Consider the following 19,936-nt stretch of genomic DNA (forward strand, 5'->3'; position numbering starts at 1 on the left):
TGACATCTTTGTCTGGTGGTGGTATCAGGGTGATGGTGGCCTCGTAGAATGAGTTTGGGAGTGTTCCTCCCTCTGCTATATTTTGGAAGAGTTTTAGAAGGATAGGTGTTAGCTCTTCTCTAAATGTTTGATAGAATTCGCCTGTGAAGCCATCTGGTCCTAGGTTTTTGTTTGTTGGAAGATTTTAAATCACAGTCTCAATTTCAGTGCTTGTGATTGGTCTGTTCATGTTTTCTATTTCTTCCTGGTTCAGTCTCAGAAGGTTATGCATTTCTAAGAATTTGTCCATTTCTTCCAGGTTGTCCATTTTATTGGCATAGAGTTGCTTGTAGTAATCTCTCATGATCCTTTGTATTTCTGCAGTGTCAGTTGTTACTTCTCCTTTTTCATTTCTAATGCTATTGATCTGAGTCTTCTCCCTTTTTTTCTTGATGAGTCTGGCTAATGGTTTATCAATTTTGTTTATCGTCTCAAAGAACCAGGTTTTAGTTTTATTGATCTTTGCTATCGTTTCCTTCTTTTTCATTTATTTCTGATCTGATCTTTATGATTTCTTTCCTTCTGCTAACTTTGGGGGTTTTTTGTTCTTCTTTCTCTAATTGCTTTAAGTGTAATGTTAGGTTGTCTATTTGAGATGTTTCTTGTTTCTTGAGGTAAGATTGTATTGCTATAAACTTCCCTCTTAGAACTGCTTTTGCTGCATCCCATAGGTTTTGGATCGTCATGTTTTCATTGTCTTTTGTCTCTAGGTATTTTTTGATTTCCTCCTTGATTTCTTTAGTGATCTCTTGGTTATTTAGCAGTGTTGTTTAGCCTCCATGTGTTTGTATTTTTTACAGATTTTTTTTCCTGTAATTGATATCTAGTGTCATAGCATTGTAGTCAGAAAAGATACTTGATACAATTTCAATTTTCTTAAATTTACCAAGGCTTGGTTTGTGACCAAAGATATGATCTATCCTGGAGAATGTTCCATGAGCCCTTGAGAAGAAAGTGTATTCTGCTGTTTTTGGATGGAATGTCCTATAAATATCAATTAAGTCTATCTTGTTTAATGTATCATTTAAAGCTTGTATTTCCTTATTTATTTTCATTTTGGATGATCTGTCCATTGGTGAAAGTGGGGTGTTAAAGTCCCCTACTATGATTGCGTTACTCTCAATTTCCCCTTTTGTGGCTGTTAGCATTTGCCTTATGTATGGAGGTGCTCCTGTGTCGGGTGCATAAATATTTACAATTGTTATATCTTCTTCTTGGATTGATCCCTTGATCATTATGTAGTGTCCTTCTTTGTCTCTTGTAATAATCTTTGTTTTAAAGTCTATTTTGTCTGATATGAGAATTGCTACTCCAGCTTTCTTTTGATTTCCGTTTGCTTGGAATATCTTTTCCCATCCTCTCACTCACTCTGTATGTGTCCCTAGGTCTGAAGTGGGTCTCTTGTAGACAGCATATATATGGGTCTTGTTTTTGTATCCATTCAGCTAGTCTATGTCTTTTGGTTGGAGCATTTAATCCATTTACATTTAAGGTAGTTATCAATATGTATGTTCCTATTACCATTTCTTAATTGCTTTTTGTTTGTTATTGTACATCTTTTCCTTCTCTTGTGTTTCCTGCCTAAAGAAGTTCCTTTAGCATTTGTTGTAGAGCTGGTTTGGTGGTGCTGAATTCTCTTAGCTTTTGCTTGTCTGTAATGGTTTTAATTTCTCCATTGAATCTGAATGAGATCCTTGCTGGGTAGAGTAATCTTGGTAGTAGGTTTTTCCTTTTCATCACTTTAAGTATGTCCTGCCACTCCCTTCAGGCTTGCAGAATTTCTGCTGAAAGATCAGCTGTTAACCTTATGGGGATTCCCTTGTATGTTATTTGTTGGTTTTCCCTTGCTGCTTTTAATAATTTTTCTTTGTATTTAATTTTTGAGAGTTTGATTAATATCTGTCTTGTTGTGTTTCTCCTTGGGTTTATCCTGTATGGGACTCTCTGCTCTTCCTGGATTTGATTGACTCTTTCCTTTCCCATATTCGGAAAGTTTTCAACTATAGTCTCTTCAAATATTTTCTCAGTCCCTTACTTTTTCTCTTCTTCTTCTGGAACCCCTGTACTTCGAATGTTGGTGCATTTAATGTTGTCCCAGAGGTGTCTGAAACTGTCCTCAATTCTTTTCTTTCTTTTTTCTTTATTCTGCTCTGCAGTAGTTGTTCCCACTATTTTATCTTCCAGGTCACTTATCCGTTCTTCTGCCTCAGTTATTCTGCTATTGATCCCTTCTACAGAATTTTTAATTTCATTTATTGTGTTGCTCATCACTGTTTGTTTGCTCTTTAGTTCTTCTAGGTCCTTGTTAAACGTTTCTTGTATTTTCTCCATTCTATTTCCAAGATTTTGGATCATCTTTACTATCATTACTCTGAATTCTTTTTCAGGTAGACTGCCTATTTCTTCTTCGTTTGTTTGGTCCGGTGGGTTTTTACCTTGCTCCTTAGTCTGCTATGTATTTCTCTGTCTTCTCATTTTGCTTAACTTACTGTGTTAGGGGTCTCTTTTTCCCAGGCTGTAGGTTCATAGTTCCCATTGTTTTTGGTGTCTTCTCCCAGTGGCTAAGATTGGTTAAGTGGGTTGTGTAGGCTTCCTGGTGGAGGGGACTGGTGTCTGTGTTCTCGTGGATGAGGCTAGATCTTGTCTTTCTGTGGGTAGGACCATGTCCGGTGGTGTGTTTTGGCGTGTCTGTGAACTTAATATGATTTTAGGCTGCCTCTCTGCTAATGGGTGGGGTTGTGTTCCTGTGTGCTAGTTGTTTGACATAGGATGTCAAGCCCTGTAGATTGCTGGTCATTGGGTGGAGCTGGGTCTTAGCATTGAGATGGAGAAATCTGGGAGAACTTTTGTCATTTGATATTACGTGGAGCCAGGAGGTCTCTCGTGGACCAATGTCCTGAACTCAGCTCTCCCACCTCAGAGGCTCAGGCCTGACACCTGGCTAGAGCACCAAGACCATGTCAGCCACATGGCTCAGAATAAAAGGGAGAAAAAAGAAAGAAAGAAAGAAAAATAAAATAAAGTTATTAAAATAAAAAAATTATTAAACGGTAATAAAAAAGAAAGAAAGAAAGAAAGAGAGCAACCAAATCAACAAACAACTCCACCAGTGATAACAAGTGCTAAAAACTATACTAAAAAAAAAAGCAAAAAACAGACAGACAGAATCCTAGGACAAATGGCAAAAGGAAAGTTATACAGACAAAATCACACAAAGAAGCATACACATACACACACACAAAAAGATAAAAAGGAAAAAATATATATATATATAAAGGAAGAGAGCCACCAAATCAATAAACAAATCTACCAATGATAATAAACTCTAAATACTAAACTAAGATAAACATAAAACCAGAAACAAATTAGATGCAGAAAGCAAACCCCAAGTGTACAGTTGCTCCCAAAGTCCACCGCCTCAATTTTGGGATGATTCATTGTCTATTCAGGTATTCCACAGATGCAGGGTACATGAAGTTGACTGTGGAGATTTAATCCACTGCTCCTGATGCTGCACAGAGAGATTTCCCTTTCTCTTCTTTGTTCATGTAGCTCCTGGGGTTCAGCTTTGGATTTGGCCCCGCCTCTGCATGTAGGTTGCCCTCTGGCGTCTGTTCTTTGCCCAGAAAGGAGGGGGTTAAAAGAGCGGCTGATTAGGGGGCTCTGGCTCACTCAGGCCGGGAGAAGGGAGGGGTACGGAATGCGGGGCAAACCTGCGGTGGCGGAGGCCTGTGTGACATTGGACCAGCCTGAGGCATGCTGTGTGATTTCCCATGGAAGTTGTCCCTGGGTCACAGGACCCTGGCTGTGGTGGGCTGCACAGGCTCCTGGGAGAGGAGGTGTGGATAGTGACCTGTGTTTGCACACAGGCTTCTTGGTGGCTGCAGCAGCAGCCTTAGCATTTCCTGCCCATCTCTGGTGTCCGCGCTGATAGCCACGGCTCGCACCCATCTCTGGAGCTCGTTTAGGTGGTGCTCCGAATCCCCTCTCCTCACGCACCCTGAAACAATGGTCTCTTGCCTCTTAGGCAGTTCCAGACTTTTCCCCGGACTCCCTCCCGGCTAGCTGTGGCGCACCAGCCCCCTTCAAGCTGTGTTTATGCAGCCAACCGCAGTCCTCTCCCTGGGATCTGACCTCCGAAGCCCGAGCCTCAGCTCCCAGCCCACACCCGCCCCATCAGGTGAGCAGACAAGCCTCTCAGGCTGGTGAGTGCTGGTCGGCCCCTATCCTCTGTGCGGGCATGTCTCCATTTTGCCCTCTGCACCCTGTTGCTGTGCTCTCCTCTGTGGCTCTGAAGCTTCCCCCCCGCCACCCCTTGTCTCCTCCAGTGAAGGGGCTTCCTAGTGTGTGGAAACTTTTCCTCCTTCACAGCTCCCTCCCAGAGGTGCAGGTCCCATCCCTATGTTTTGTCTCTGTTTTTTCTTTTTTTCTTTTGCCCTACCCAGGCACGCAGGGAGTTTCTTGCCTTTTGGTAAGTCTGAGGTCTTCTACCAGTGTTCAGTAGGTGTTCTGTAGGAGTTGTTCCACATGTAGATGTAGTTTTGATGCATTTGTGGGGAGGAAGGTGATCTCCACATCTCACTCCTCCACCATCTTGAAGGCGCCTCTCCCAATACTCCTCAATCTTGAGGGAGAACAAGTGTGGGACAAGACAGGTCATAAAGTTTTGGATAGAGAAATTAATCATAAACTCTGCAGAAGAACCTGGCTTTAGGGGAACTCAGTTTGATTTTGAAGTGTACATTGTGGGCATGCACATTTTAAGTGTACAATGGCATTAAGTGCATTCACATTGTTTTGCTACCCTCACTATACCATGCATCTCAAAGACTTTTTTCATCTTGCAAAACTGAAAATCTGTACCTATTAAACATTACTTCCTCATTTCCCCCTCTCCCCAGCCCCTGGCAACCACCATTCTACTTTCTGTCTCTGTGAATTTTACTACTCTTGGTGCCTCACATAAATGGAATTGAAACCTGGACCTGTGGGGCCCTCCTGGGCACAAAAGTCTTTCTGTGTCCCTGTTTCTTTCTTTTTCTTTTTTTAATTGAATTTTAAATACACGCACTTCAATCTGCTCATTTAACACTTACATTTTAAAAAATTAATTAATTAGTTAATTTATTTTTGGCTCTGTTGGGTTTTTATTGCTGTGCATAGGCTTATTCTAGCTGCCACAAGCAGGGGCTACTCTTTTTTGTGGTGCACGGGCTTCTCATTGCAGTGGCTTCTCTTGTTGCGGAGCACAGGCTCTAGGCACATGGGCTTCAGTAGTTGTGGCTCCCAGGCTCTAGAGCGCAGGCTCAGTAGTTGTGGTGCACAGGCTTAGTTGCTCCACGGCATGTGGGACCTTCCCGGACCAGGGCTTGAACCCGTGTCCCCTGCATTGGCAGGCAGATTCTTAACCACTGCGCCACTGGGAAGTCCCATCCCTGTTTCTTGCTTGTAGGAAATAGGCTTCATTTAGCCTCCTTGACCTTCCCTGAGTTCCAAAGGGCAGATTCAAACAGTTGTTCATCAGGGAATGGAGGGGATGCAGAAAAAAGGGAGGAGCAGTCAGGAAACAATAGTTCAGTCTTGGGGCAGGGTCCTGGTTCCTCCTGAGGAAGTATACATAAAAATATCTTTGAGTTGTCCTGCAGGAACTAAGGCCCCCCCCCCCCACCAAGGTGGAGGATGGTAAGTTCAGGCAGAGCACCAGATTCCTGGAGCACCACCGTGTTATGTCACCGCTAACCAATCAGAAGAAGTCACCTACTCTGCAGCCCTTACCCCAAATTCTTCCTATAAAAACTTCTCCTCTAAAACCACTGGGGAGTTTGGGCTTTTGGGGCATGAGCCACCTGTTCTCCTTGCTTGGCCCTGCAATAAACCTTTCTTTGCTCCAAATTCCAATGTTTCGGTTTGTTTGGCTTCACTGTGAGTCAGGGACATGAACTCGTGTTTGGTAACAGAATCATTCAGTATTTGTCTTTTGTGACTGACTTAATTTACTGGCATAATGTCCTCAAGTTTCATCCATGTTGTAGTATGCATCAGAATTTCTTTGATCTCTGACTTATTACTTTTGCAGGTGTTTCAGGTTCCTTATACAGAGTCTTAACTACCTAGACAAAATTCCCCTCAAATTTCTGTTTCCTAAGGAGTTAAAGGAGTGTTCCTTGTGCATCTTTTAATCCCAGTTTATTCTCCCCACCATGCACACTATCATATATAAAATAGATAAGCAACAAGGACTTACTGTACAGCACAGGGAACTAAATTTAATATCTTTTAATAAACTATTATGAAATAAAATTCATATTTTATGGCAAGATAAGAAAAATTTAAACATAAAAATTTTCTATGTCCTTTGGCCTCCTCTTTCCCTGCACTCTGCATTGTGTAACTGCATTATGCATCGACCAAACCTCCTCCATCAGAAATACTTGCTCGATCATCAAGAGCAACATTCTCCTAGCATCAATGACTCCTTAAAGATAATATTCCTTCTTGATAAGGGGTCCCATGGCGCTCAGATCTGGATTGTGTAAACTGTCAGTAATATGTAATTTAATGTACAGCCCTCTTTCTCAAAAAACTTACATAACTGTGCCTTGACTTCTAATGGGAGGAACAGTTCTCAGAGCTTTTGGAGATGCTTTCCCAGGTTATTATCCTCAAATTTGGCTTGAATAAAAATTTCTGTTTCTTTCTTAGATAGACTGATTAATTTTTTGTCAACTGTATAATGGAAAAGAATTAGAAATAGAATATATATATTCATATGTGTGTGTGTGTTTGTGTGTGTGTGTGTGTGTGTGTGTAACTGAATCACTTTGCTGTACACCTGAACTAACACAATATTGTAAATCAACTAGACTTCAATTTTTTTAAAAAAAGAGTGTTCCTTAAAAAGCTTTAAAAATGTCTGGTACATAATGATGTTTAGCAGCATTATTCACAATAGCCCAAAGGTGGAAACAATCCACATGTCCATTGACAGATGGATGATTAAAGAAAATGTGCTATATTCACATAATGAAATATTATTCAGCCTTAGAAGGAAAGGAAATTCTGACATATGCCACAACATGGATGAACCTTGAAAACATTATGAAGTGAAATAAGCCAGACACAAAATGACAAATATTGTATGATTCCACTAATATGAGGTACCTAGAATAGTCAAATTCATAAAGACATAAAGTAGAATAGTGGTTACTAGTGGCTCAGGGGTAGGGAGGGAAGAATGGGGAATTAATGTTTAATGGTTACACATTTCAGTTTGGAATGCTGAAGAGTTCTGGAGATGCAAAGTGGTGATGGTTGCACAACAAAGTGAATGTATTTAATGCCACTGAATTGTACACTTAAACATTGTTAAGATGTGTAAAACAAGGAATGTTGCCATCCATTCCAGTTCTTCAAGGATTAAGTTGCAACCCACTGCAGTCACCCACCCTGAGGGGAATTCAGGATGGAATAAGAAGCATTCTGTGCTTTGGATAAAAGGGCACCTAGATAGTTAAGATGCATATCCAAGGAAAAATTTCTATGACCCCAGATTCTTGCATCTTCCCATATAGAGAAAAGTGCTAAAATCATTCACTTGAAATATCTGTTCTTTGTGATTAGCAGTAATCTTTTTATGCCTGACTACATGTTTTTCCCAGCAAAACATTCACATATATCCTGGCTCCTTCCCTGCCTCTTCACAGCAGTTCCTTAGAGCTATCTGAGAGGCTATCTCCTGGGCTATAGTTCTCAGTAAGGTCTGTGAATAAAACTGAAACATGCTCTTAGGTTGTGCACGTTTTTCAGTTAATAGATATATAACATGTTATATGTATTTTATCATGATTTTGAAAAATAATTTTTAAAAACATTTATATACACGAAAAACTCTTTTGATTATACTACTTTAGCTCTCTATGGAAATTGAAGCCATGCTCCATAGCGTTAACAGAAGCTGGTAAGTAATGAAAATTCTTGAGCTTGTCTTACAGAACAACAGGTGTGGGAACGGCTTGTTAAAACCCCTCTGCCTGTAAATGGCCTTCATTGATTAAGGTTTTCTTCCTTCCTTCCTTCCCTTCCTTCCTTCCTTCTTTCCTTCCTTTCTTCCCTTTCTTCCTTCCTTCCTTTCTTCCCTCCCTTCTTCCTTCCTTCCTTTCTCTTTCTTCCTTTCTTTCTTTTTCTTTTTCTTTCTTTCTTTCTCTCTCTCTCTCTCTTTCTTTCTTTCTTTTTTCTTTCTCTCTCTCTCTCTCTCTTTCTTTCTTTTTCTTTCCACACCTCCCCAGCTTCACACAGCCCAGCTGTTTTACAGAAACTTGCAGTTAGCTCTTGCCCAGTCCAAGCTGGCTGGGGCTGGTTGGGGCCACTGACCTTTAAAACTGGGCCAGGGCAGGTGTCTGATGAATAGCCTCTTGATGTGAGACAGCCTGAAAACTCCACCCTCTAATCATGCTAAGCATTTCCATTTTCAATATGCAGAAACATGTAACCCACATGCACCTGCAAAGAACACCGATTACCTCACCTTTTCCCCTACCTCCAATCACCTTTCCCCATGCCTAAGACCACCCTGCTTATCCCTTAAATATCCCACCCCCCTCGCCTTTGGGGAGGCAGATCTGAGACTTGTTCTCTCATTTCCTCGTCTGGCTGCCTTGTGAATAAACTCTTTCTCAGCCATAATCCTCAGAGTCTCATCGTTTGGCTTACTGTGTGTCGAGCAAATGGACCTCATTGGGTAACAAAATGACTTCACAGAACAATGATTTAATAATACAGTTTCAGATTTTAAAATAAGGTTAGTATAGAAATAGTGATCTGATGGCAATTGCTATCATAAAGATAGCAAGCAGCAATTCACCATGAAAGCAAACTTTCCTAGAAATAAAGTCAAGGGAGGGGCTTCCCTGGTGATGCAGTGGTTAGGAATCCGGCTGCCAATGCAGGGGACACAGGTTCAAGCCCTAGTCCGGGAAGATCCCACATGCCGTGGAGCAACTAAGCCTGTGTGCCACAACTACTGAGCCCACACGCCATAACTGCTGAAGCCCGCATGCCTAGAGCCCGTGCTCTGCCACAAGAGAAGCCACCGCAATGAGGAGCCCGCGCGCTGCAATGAAGAGTAGCCCCCACTCGCCGCAAATAGAGAAAGTCCGTGTGCAGCAACAAAGACTCAATGCAGCCAAAAATTTTAAAATAAAATAAAATTAATTAATTTAAAAAAAAGTGAAGGGAGAATTTATCACTTGGACATTTCACAATACAATGTACACTGTCATCAATACTCATGTTTATGAGTCACGTAGTTCAGTTTATGAGTATTGATGACAATGTACATTGTAATGTGAAATGTCCAAGAGATAAATTCTCCCTTCACTTTAATTCTAGGAAAGTTTGCTTTCATGGTGAATTGCTGCTTGCTATCTTTATGAGATTACAAGAAATCTACCTTTCTCCTTTGACTGTCAGGAACTGAGAACCAGCTTTTATCCTAATTTGTAGTGATTAGCTGGTCAAACCAGTATTTCTCTGGAGAATCATTAACCATCATGACATAAAATAAATTCCTGTTTCTACTCACTTTTGTTACTGAACAAAGTTCGTGTGCCTGATGCACAGTGAGGCCAAGTAAATCAAAATGTTGAAGCTTGGAGCAGAGAAAGGTTTACTGCAGTGCCAAGCAAGGAGAACAGGTGGCTCATGCTCAAAAGCCCTGAACTCCCCGATGGTTTTGGGGGAAAAGTTTTTATAGGCAAAATTTGGGATGAGGGCTATATGGTGCGTGGCTTTCTTTTGATTGGTCGGTGGTGAGGTAACAGGGCGGTGTTCCAGGAATCTTGTGCTCAGTCTGAAGTTACCATCCTCCACCTGGGTGGGGGCCTTAGTTCCTACAGAACTCAAAGGTATTGTTATGTATATATTCCTTCCTGAGGAACCAGGACCCTGCCCCAAGGCTGCACTATTGTTTCTTGGTGGCTCCTCCCTTGTCTCTGTATCCCTTCTCTTCCCTGATTAGCAACTGTTTGAACCTGCCCTTTGGAACTCAGGGAAGGTCAAGGAGGCTGAATGAAGCCCATCTCCTACAAATAGGAGACGGGGGACACAGAAAGGAGGGATGGCCCCATAGGGTTCTGCTCTGTTTCACTTTGAGCACCTTGGGTGAAGCAGCTTGGTTACAATTCAGTGTCTGAAATTCAAACTGGTGGCCTTTGTGACTTTAAACCATGTTTCTCTGTCCAAGATGTCTTTACAGCAAGTCTGTTCCTATCATCTATCACATGGCTTCTTGTTGTATTCCATTTCTGGAAAATGATTTTCATATCTTTCATAAGATATGAAAACCTCCAAAACCTCTTCAAATGCATTTTTTAATATGCTACATTGCCTGTGTTTTAAATCAGATTATCTCAACCATATCTTCCAAATTTGCTTTAAAGATATTCAGCCAGATGTTTTTCAGTGGCGCAGTATTAGACAAAACCAAAAACTTTATTCATATGGACAATGGTCTCTACACATACACTATAGCCCTAGTCTTTTTCATCACTAGAGTTCCAAATTTTATACTAAATTTCAGCTATCTTTTGTTCTTCCTTCAAATATCCAATCAGCTGTCAAATTCTGTAGTTTCTGTCTTTACAATCCTTCCTTTCTAATCTCAATGTCACACTCTTCCACCTTCCTACTTCAGGCCTTTGTAATTACCCACTACCTGGATATCTTAGTCCATTCAGGCTGCTATACCAGAATATCACAGACTGGGTGGTTTGTAAATAACAGAAATTTATTTCTCACTGTTCTGTAGGCTGGAAGTGTAAGATCAGGGTGCCAGTGTGGTCAGGTTCTGGTGAAGACACTCTTCCAGGTTGCAGACTGCTGACTTCTTGCTATGTCCTTGATCTTGGGTGGCCTTGGCCTGTTGTGGCTTGAAGCAGGATTTTGGTTCCTCAGCCAGAGACTGAAGTCAGGCCGTGTCAGTTAGAGTGCTGAATACTGGCCACTAGACCACCCGGGACAGTGTCCAGTTGTTGCCGAAATGTAGGCTTCCCTGTGCACCGATGCTGAACAGAAATATGGAGACAGGGATTTTGGAGGAAGAGAGAGATGGCTTTATTTTTCCGCCAGGCAGAAGGGAAGACACAGCAGGCTAGTGTCTCAAGAACTGTGTCCACCCCTCCTTGGGAATCAGGGAAGATTTTATATGCGGGGCTCGCAGTCGTGGGTACAATAAGGATCAAAGTAGTGAAGGTCTTGCATTCTTCCTTTCCTTTGCATTATTTCAAAACAGTCATAGCTGGCCGTCAGGCCGTTGGGTAATTGAGGTCCGGCAGTGTGGTAATTGTGTCCATTTGCCTCTGGTTTATTGGCCGGTGACCTTGTTTCTGAAATGCAAAAACTACAGGGAGTGATTTGTTACCAGGGGCATATAGAATGTAAGTGCTTGGAGGTTATAAGGTTAGGGGGTGACAGGCATCCTGTGTGAGGATGTAACTCACACAGAGTTAGCAGTGATAGGTGCCAAATGTAAATTACATAGTGTCAGGGAGTGAGATTAGCTTTGTAAAGTACAAATCTAGTTACTACAAATTAGTGACAGCTAAAGTAAAACAAGGAGTGATTAACTCTTTCAGGCCAAGTTATGTTTCTTCTCTAGCCTGTTTGCTGTTCCCTTTGTTTTCTTTGCTCTCAGGAGAAGAAGAAAGAAAACTCTCACTGCTATTTACATTGCAACATAGTGACAAGGCCCTGGCCCTTGGCTTTGTAGAAATGAATTTCCCCAGGAGACAGAAAGTAGTGAAACAAGTAAAGTGTTTATTAGGAGGAAAAAGAGTACCTGTGAATAGACACACATGGGCGGTCACAGAGAGAGAGTTGTGCCCTCGTGGTAGTTTGAATCACTTATATGGGGCATTTGTTCTGGGTTTCCTCTGGCCAATCATCTTGCTTTGCCTGGTTCTGAGTCCGTATTTGGTTTATCTCAGGGTCCTCCCATGTGTGCACGCATGCACATCTCTTAGCCAAGATGGATTCTAGCGAAGAAGCCTATGGGTAAGTTGACGTCACTCCTCTTTTGACCTCCAAGGAGCCTTTCTGCGCATGTGTAGTTGGGAAGGTCTCCTTGACTTCGAGAATGAGAAATATGCGGTCTCTTTATCTTTTATCTGGGCAGGGCTCAGCTCCTCTCTGCTACTGTCCCCCCACAGGGGACAAACTCCAGCTGCTCAGCCTGGGGTACACCTATCTCCTGCCTCATCCTCAAATGGTGGAAGGGGCCAGGGATCTTTCTAGGGTCTCTTTTATAAAGGCACTAATCCCATTCAGGAGGTTGGAGCCCAAAGCCCCCACCTCCAAATACTATCAACATATGAATTTTGTGGGGACATATTCAGATCATTACACAGGATTAGTGCAGTATTCTTTTAACAGGACTCTCTGCCACATCTCTCTGTTTAATTGGTTCCCTATGCCATTGCCAGATCTATCTTCACCCTTGGCATTTATAGAGGCTTTCTGTTGCAGGAAAAAAAAAGGGCACAAGAGGAGGGTCATGTCCCAGGTCTTGAGTGAGTCTGTGGGACTGGCCGCCAAGTGAGGGTCCTTGGCTTTGCACAGGAAAGAATTCAAGAGTGAGTCATAGAAAAGTGAAAGGTTTATTTAGAGAGATACACATTCCGTAGACAGAATGTGGTCTATCCCAGAAAGTGGCCCTGAAATATGGGGTGGTTAGTTTTTATGGGCTGGGTAATTTCATAGGCTAATAAGTGGGATGATTATTCCAACTATTTTGGGGAAGGAGTAGAGATTTCCAGGAATTGGGCCAGCACCCACTTTTTGGCTTTTTATGGTCAGCCCTGGAACTGTCATGGCGCCTGTGGGTGTGTCATTTAGCATGCTAATGTATTATAATGAGTGTATAATGAGGCTCAAGGTCTACTGGAAGTCAAATCTTCCACAATCTTGGACTTATTTGGTTCTAACCGGTTTATGTTGTGTCCTCAATGGCTATGCCATTCTTTTAAAGGTTGTGCCCTGCCCCCTTCCTGTCTCACTTCTTCAATGTGGATCAAACAAAGGGTCCGGTCTAATTCCTCTAGGTATAACCCAGCCCCAATGAAACTAAAGTACAGTGTCCCTTGGTATGTGTGGGGTATTGGTTCTGAAACTGCACAACTCAGATGGGATTTGAACCCAGCGAAAACTCAGGTTGGGACTTGAACCCATGTGCTGGAACTCGAACCCACTGTCTTTATTTGAGATCACATACCTGGTCTCAGAACTTAATGAAACTCAGGTTCTTTATGTCTCAGCACAGAAGGAATTCAGCAAGAGGCAAAGTGATAGGTAAGAAGTGGATTTATTGGGCTTCCCTGGTGGTGCAGTGGTTGAGAATCTGCCTGCTAATGCAGGGGACACGGGTTCGAGCCCTGGTCTGGGAAGATCCCACATGCCGCAGAGCAGCTAGGCCCGTGAGCCACAATTACTGAGCCTCCACGTCTTGAGCCTGTGCTCCGTAGCGGGAGAGGCCACGAAAGTGAGAGGCCCGTGCACCGCGATGAAGAGTGGCCCCCGCTTGCCACAACTAGAGAAAGCCCTCGCACAGAAACGAAGACCCAACACAGCCATAAATAAAATAAATAAATAAGTTAATTAATTAATTTAAAAAAAAAGTGGATCTATTTAGAGAGATACACATTCCACAGACAGAATGCAGACCATATCAGTAGGTGAGCGTGGCCATGGGAGAAACACTCCAAAGACAGAATGTAGTCCCTCTGAGAAAGTGGGAGTGGCCCCGAAATACGGCATGGTTAGTTTTTTATGGGCTGGGTAATTTCATAGGCTAATGAGTGGGAGGATTATTTCAGCTATTTTGGGGGAAAGGCAGGGATTTCCAGGAATTGGGCCTCTGCCCACTTTTTGGCCTTTTGTGGTCAGCCTTGGAACTGTCATGGCACCTGTGGGTGTGGTGTGTCATTTAGCATGCTAATGTATTACAATGAGCATATAATGAGGCTCAAGGTCTACTGGAAGGTAAATCTCCCGCCATCTTGGACCTATGTACGCGGTTCTAACCAGTTTTTGTTGTATCCTCAACAGCTGTGTCATTCTTTTAAAGGTTGTGCCCTGCCCCCTTCCCTCCTGTTTCAGTTCCAGGAGTCTGTCCCCACCTTCCACCCCCCACCACCCAACTGCCAAAACCACTGGGTGCCGAAGTCCCAAATTTGGCCCTTTGTATCTGCAGCTTCCACACCCCCATGGGTTGGTTGAATCCACAGATGCCCAACCCCTGGATAAGGAAGACTCTCACTGTCTCTTCAACACGACCTGCGTTTTCACACCTTAATGTTCTGGTTCATGTTGTTAGGTCCTGGTGGAAAGTGCTTCTCCCCACCCCGCCCCCAATCTCTGCCACTCAGAAATGCTATCCATCCTTTATATGCCACCTCCTTAATTAAACTTTTCCAGATTCTCTCCAAAGATGTGATCTCTCCAGGTTTTAACCTTCCTCTAGCCTTTTACATCTCAATGTCACGTGTAGCAAAATGGCATGTTCTTCTCAACCTCATTTGTGTATTTCTCTCTGCTACATAAACTTCTAAGATAGTCAACTTTTTAGCTACTTACCATTATGTTTCTTTATGTTTTCTGCTTAGATCAATGTGTTGAATTCCAAAGGTACTAAAAAAATATTTAATGAATTGAAATAGGCATAACTTAAATACTGGCAACACAGCCCAATAAAATAACTCAAAAAGGGGTTAAAAAGGTGGCTCTATTCATATAAAACTGTTTATTAAGAACAGAAATATGTTTACCCAGAATGTTTTTCAAAACATGTTTATTCAAAAATGTTTATTCAGAACATAATAAACAATCCAAAAGTTCAACAATAAGGGAATGGTTAGATAAATTAAGGGCAGGACCCAAATGTAATTCTTCTCTTGTACCTGGCCCATAGGAAGTATTTTAAAATGTAATAAATGAATGGCACACCACCGTATTAGACTATTACGTAACCAAGTGCACATGAAATCAGTTTTAGGAAAAAATAACTTTCACAAAACATACGGATTAAATCTATAGAAAACCTACGGAGCGACTTTGTTAATAATCAGAAGGAACCAGAGAAAGCCACCTGCCACATGTGTGCAGCAATTTTTAAAAGGCGTCCTCATACATATTTTGATTCTCAAAACAACCCTGTGAAGTACGCTCGGTAGGTATTAACTCCGCTTTGCAAGGAAACCGATCGCCGGCATGATTGACTAAGGCGGAGTCAGGACGCTAGCCTCCGCCTCCCAGACCCGGGCTCCTTCCCTGCCACCCCACGGCTACTGCGAGTGGCGCTGGGGGTCAAGGTTTTTTTTTCTTACTCCGCATTGCATTAGCAAACCGAGCGCAGAGCCGCGGGCGGCCTGCAGGTGCACAGCCAGGCGCAAGTGCCAGCGGCGGCGGACCAGACCAGCGCCGTAGGCCCCGCGACCATAGAGTCCGGAAGTACGGCCAGAGCAGCTCCCGGGGGGCACCGCTCGGTCTCGGTGCAGGTGCCGGCCCCGGCCCCGCACAAGGGTGCCACGCCCCGGCGGGCGGAATGGCCGCAGCGCTGGCCGTCAGGGTGGTCGCCGGGCTGGCGGCCGCGGCCTTGGCGGCAGTGCTCTTGGAGCACTACGGCCTGGCCGGGCCGCCCTCGCCACTGCCCCAGCCCCGCATCCCCCGGAGCCCGCACCCTGCGCCGGGCCCCGGAGCCAGCAACATCTTCTGGGGTCTGCAGGTGACGCAGCGGGAGCCCAGGCGGGGGCTGGGTGGGTGCAGAGCTGGCGCCGCGCGGTGAGACGCCAGCAGTTTCCGCGGGGTCGCGACCCGCTCCTGTTTGGGCCCACCCTCTGGGCTGGGGGAGAGGGGGGTGGTGCTCCGTCCTTCCCTGGGGGTTTCGTTGATGCACTGCGTGTTTGCCTTTTCCTTCCGCCGGAGAGAGCCGCTGGGTCGTCTCTGTTCGTGCTGCCTCTTCCTGACTCAGATATCTCTGTTTAATACCTGCTTTCGGCAGATATCCGACATTCACCTGAGCAGGTTTCGCGATCCAGGCAGAGCTGTAGACTTAGAGAAGTTCTGTTCTGAAACTATTGACATCATTCAACCAGCTCTCGTCCTAGCAACAGGTAGGGAGGATTGCCGTGCTGTCATGTTGTTCTGTGGTCCGGATGGTACAATGCAGACAGGGCTGCAGCCTTTTAATTTGGGGACATTAGGAAAACTTTAGCCACAGCCTCAGGTGAGTCCTCCTCCTGTAGAGGAGATAGGATATTATAATTTCCTTTGCCTATGGATAACTGAGTCAAGATCCGGGCTAAATGACTTGCCATAGCAAGGTTTCGTCCAAGCGGTGGAAGCAAGGCTCATGATTCTCGTGTTAGTGTTCCGTCTGCCGTATCTGTTATCTGTTTTTTTGTTGTTGTTGTTGCATCTCTGGATTTGAGAGAGACTTAGAGAAAGCCCTTTAACCAGAAATGAACAGTTTTGCTCCTCCTCCTCCTCTTCTTCTTCTTTTTTTCTTAACTTTCCCATTTTCTTTACAGTATTAATCTTATATTGTCAGTTGTTTGAGGCTTCAGGTAACTCAGGACACTTTTTTTTTTTTTTCCATCCTTTGGTACTTCTGTGACTTGGTTCCCTAGAGTGTTCAAACCCCAAACCCTTTGCTCCCAACTGTGTTGGAGAAGAAGCTAAAGGAGCATCTCTCCTGGCTCTTGGGGGATTCATCTTTCACCCACCTTACTGAAACACCTGCTGATATGATGGAGTCCTCATTTTATGCACGATCTCAATTTCAAATATGTGTCTAGTTTCCCAGAAATTTTGGTATTTCATTTTCCAAACTACACCTTCCAGATTGTTTCTTGCTGTAAAAATAATAGTTGGTCAGATCACATATCCTGATTTGGGGTTTGGAAAATAAGGTTACCATAGATATTTACACCTTCCCAAAGTGTTGGAATTTCTTATTAAAGAGTTTTCATTTCATCACAGTCTCAAGATACGTTTTGTACTGCTCCCTTTAAAGATACATTTTCCACAACCCATTTCTACTATCACAGGAGGTTAAATAGGCACTTGCTAACCTGTAAGAAACAAATAAAGCCTGTGCTGAGAGTCTTATTTTCAATGGCTTGCTTTGGACAGAGATGGATTCATAAGTGGTAATGCTAATGCATATTGAGTACTTTAAATATCTTTGTTCTTCAGTGTGCATTAAAAAAAAAATTGAACCCCCAACCCAGCTTTATTTTGCATTGCTATTCAATTCTTATGTAAACCTACAGGAGACCTGACAGATGCCAAAACAAAGGAAAATTTGGGATCCAGGCAGCAAGAGGCAGAATGGCAAACTTACCAGGGTATTCTGAAGAAGACAAGGGTCATGGAAAAAACCAAGTGGCTCGATATCAAAGGAAATCATGGTAAGAGTCAAGTCCCAGTTATAATTAAGACTAGATTTTTTTTCCTTCAGGAGCCTAGATTCTCCAATTTAAATTGTAAAATTACAAAATAGGACATTGTAACGTAAGCTTAGATATACTAAAGGCCACAACTATGAAATTCAACTATAATATGTGATTTTAAAACTTCAGATGTCACTGTTAGACCTTGAGGGGGAAATTGGTATGGTTTCTTTCTTCTTTACATGGAAGAAAAGCATATAGCAAAATCCATGCAGATGGATGTTTAAAAAGATATAATTTTGCTAAGTGAAAGAAGCCAAACCCATAAGTCTACATTACTGTATAATTCCATTTATATGACATTCAGGGAAAGGCAAAACTATAGACAGAGAACAAACTGTGGTTGCAAAGGCTTGAAGATGGAGGGAGAGGCTGACTACAAAGAGGCATCATGAGATAATTTTGCAGGGTGATAGACCTGTTCTGTATATTGATTGTGGTGGTAGATACATGACTATGCATTTGTCAAAATCCATAGAACTGTACATCACAAAGATTGAGTTTTGCTGGATATATATTTAAAAATTAAAATTACAAATATATCCCAATATGCATGGAGAGAGAAATGGATAACCCCTTCCCATTTTTTAGATTATGATTGTTGTGTTAATAAGGAAATGAACTATTTTCCAGGAGTCCTGATGGTAGATCTGTTTGTTTCATAAAGGTTGACTTTCTTATTGGTTACTTAAGTATTTAATTTGTCTGCTTCATTTGATTATTCGTTGCTGATGAGTACCTATTTATATATTTTTAAAAAGCTATCTTTTTAAATTCTATCTGTTGAAATACACAGCTATTGGTTAGATCGGAAAATCCCTCTTTATAAAAACAGTTGACCCTTGAAGAACGTGGGGGTTAGGGGCACCGACCCCCAAGCCGTCAAAAATTTGGATATAACTTTCAGTCGGCCCTATGCATCTGCGGATTCAACCAACCAAGGATCTGTGTAGTACTATAGTATGTATGTATTGAAAAAAATCTGCATATAAGTGGATTGACATAGTTCAAACCTGTGTTGTTCAAGGGTCAACCATAGTTCTTACAAAGCAGCTAGAAATTATAAATTAAAAATAGGATTCTGGCTTACATCTTCCTCTGGTATGTTTACATTCCCTCTTTTCCCTGATCTTAATTAAGGGTACACGTCAAATTCTTTTGCAATTAAAAGCAAATCTGTGTATATTAAAAAAGTTTTCCAAGCCAAACTACTGACATATTTAAAGTAACAAATATCAAATGGAGTTTTGTGATTGAATAATTTGGATAGTCCTTTGGAGTTCATAATCATTGAATTTGACTTGTATAGGCATAAATGCTTATGGTATATATGTGTGTGTGTGCGTGTGTATATATATATAAATCTTTATTAAGATTTAACTATAATAAGGAGTTCTTTGGTGGTCTAAATGTCAGGATTCAGCACTTCACTGCCATGGCCTGGGTTCAATCCCTGGTTCAGAAATTGAGATCCCACAAGCCGTGCAGTGTTGCCAAAAAAAAACCAGAAGATTTAACTCTAACAGAATTGTTCTCTTAGCAAGAGGATTATATACACAATAATATTTCTTTTGGCCTAAATTGAGCTTACAGCTTACTTTCTAAGGTTATTAGAAATGTAGTGGATTCTTGGAAGTCAAAGCTGATAAACAATTTTAGCTATTGCAACCAAGCAATCAAGCTCTATGAAATTACTATATTTCCAGATAAGTATTCTATGATGTCCTAACCTTTTCCCTTACCATTATATAACTTCTTTGTTACTGAATCTTTTTTAAGATTTAAAAAGAGAGGGGCTTTGGCCCTGTTATCAAAGTCATCTGCTGTTTAGAAACCCATGACATGGATCCATATATCAGGCATGAATCCAGTCCTTCCTGGCTTCCAGAATCACACAATTAAAACAGCAGCAACAGTGGTCCAGTCTTAAAACTTCAAATTGATTTATTCTGAGTAGCACATAATTCAAAATATTTATTGTTCTTCAGTGTACTAGGTGCTTTAGATAAGTTTCCAGTTAACCTGAATTCTATTATCAAGTTTTAAAAATTAAAATTAAATGCCAATCTAATTAACTGGCATCTATCATCTAAAGTGTTATTGAAAGAATTGTCATTTTTCTTTAGTCATTAACGTGTTTGCATATTTCTTTTTAATATAGATGATGTTTGCTCTTTTCTTTTTAATTAGATGCATTCAACATTCCAAGTCTGGAGAGTGTTGAGAATTATTACAGGTACTGTAATGAACAGACGACAGACCACAATGTACAGTCTGTTACAAGGAGGGTGCAATCAATTCACTGAATGGGTGAAAACATTTTTTAACAGAGAAAAGAACCTCTGGTAATTTAGAAAAGGAGCCTTTTCGTTTATTATTATTATTATTATTTTGGT

The 19,936-nt window shown here is 42.0% G+C and overlaps 1 protein-coding gene across 7 annotated transcripts in view; it reads left to right on the forward strand.

Moving 5' to 3' along the window:
* The first annotated feature begins 4,103 nt into the window (after nucleotides 1-4,103).
* The window catches only part of TMEM62 (transmembrane protein 62), a 45,710-nt gene continuing 29,877 nt past the window's right edge, over nucleotides 4,104-19,936 (forward strand). Inside the window, exons 1-4 of one of the 7 annotated variants that reach the window (XM_082388768.1) lie at nucleotides 15,496-15,811; nucleotides 16,088-16,199; nucleotides 17,361-17,498; nucleotides 19,731-19,776. In XM_082388768.1, coding sequence (XP_082244894.1) covers nucleotides 15,632-15,811; nucleotides 16,088-16,199; nucleotides 17,361-17,498; nucleotides 19,731-19,776 — 476 coding nt within the window. In that variant the 5' untranslated portion in view covers nucleotides 15,496-15,631. Of the gene's footprint in view, nucleotides 4,245-15,495; nucleotides 15,812-16,087; nucleotides 16,200-17,360; nucleotides 17,499-19,730; nucleotides 19,777-19,936 lie in introns of those variants that run through there. The other 6 variants (XM_082388769.1, XM_082388773.1, XM_082388771.1 and 3 more) reach the window with 6 other exon arrangements.

This window comes from Balaenoptera borealis (genome assembly GCF_965194805.1).
Source record: "Balaenoptera borealis genome assembly, chromosome: 3".
Classification (NCBI taxonomy): domain Eukaryota; kingdom Metazoa; phylum Chordata; class Mammalia; order Artiodactyla; family Balaenopteridae; genus Balaenoptera; species Balaenoptera borealis.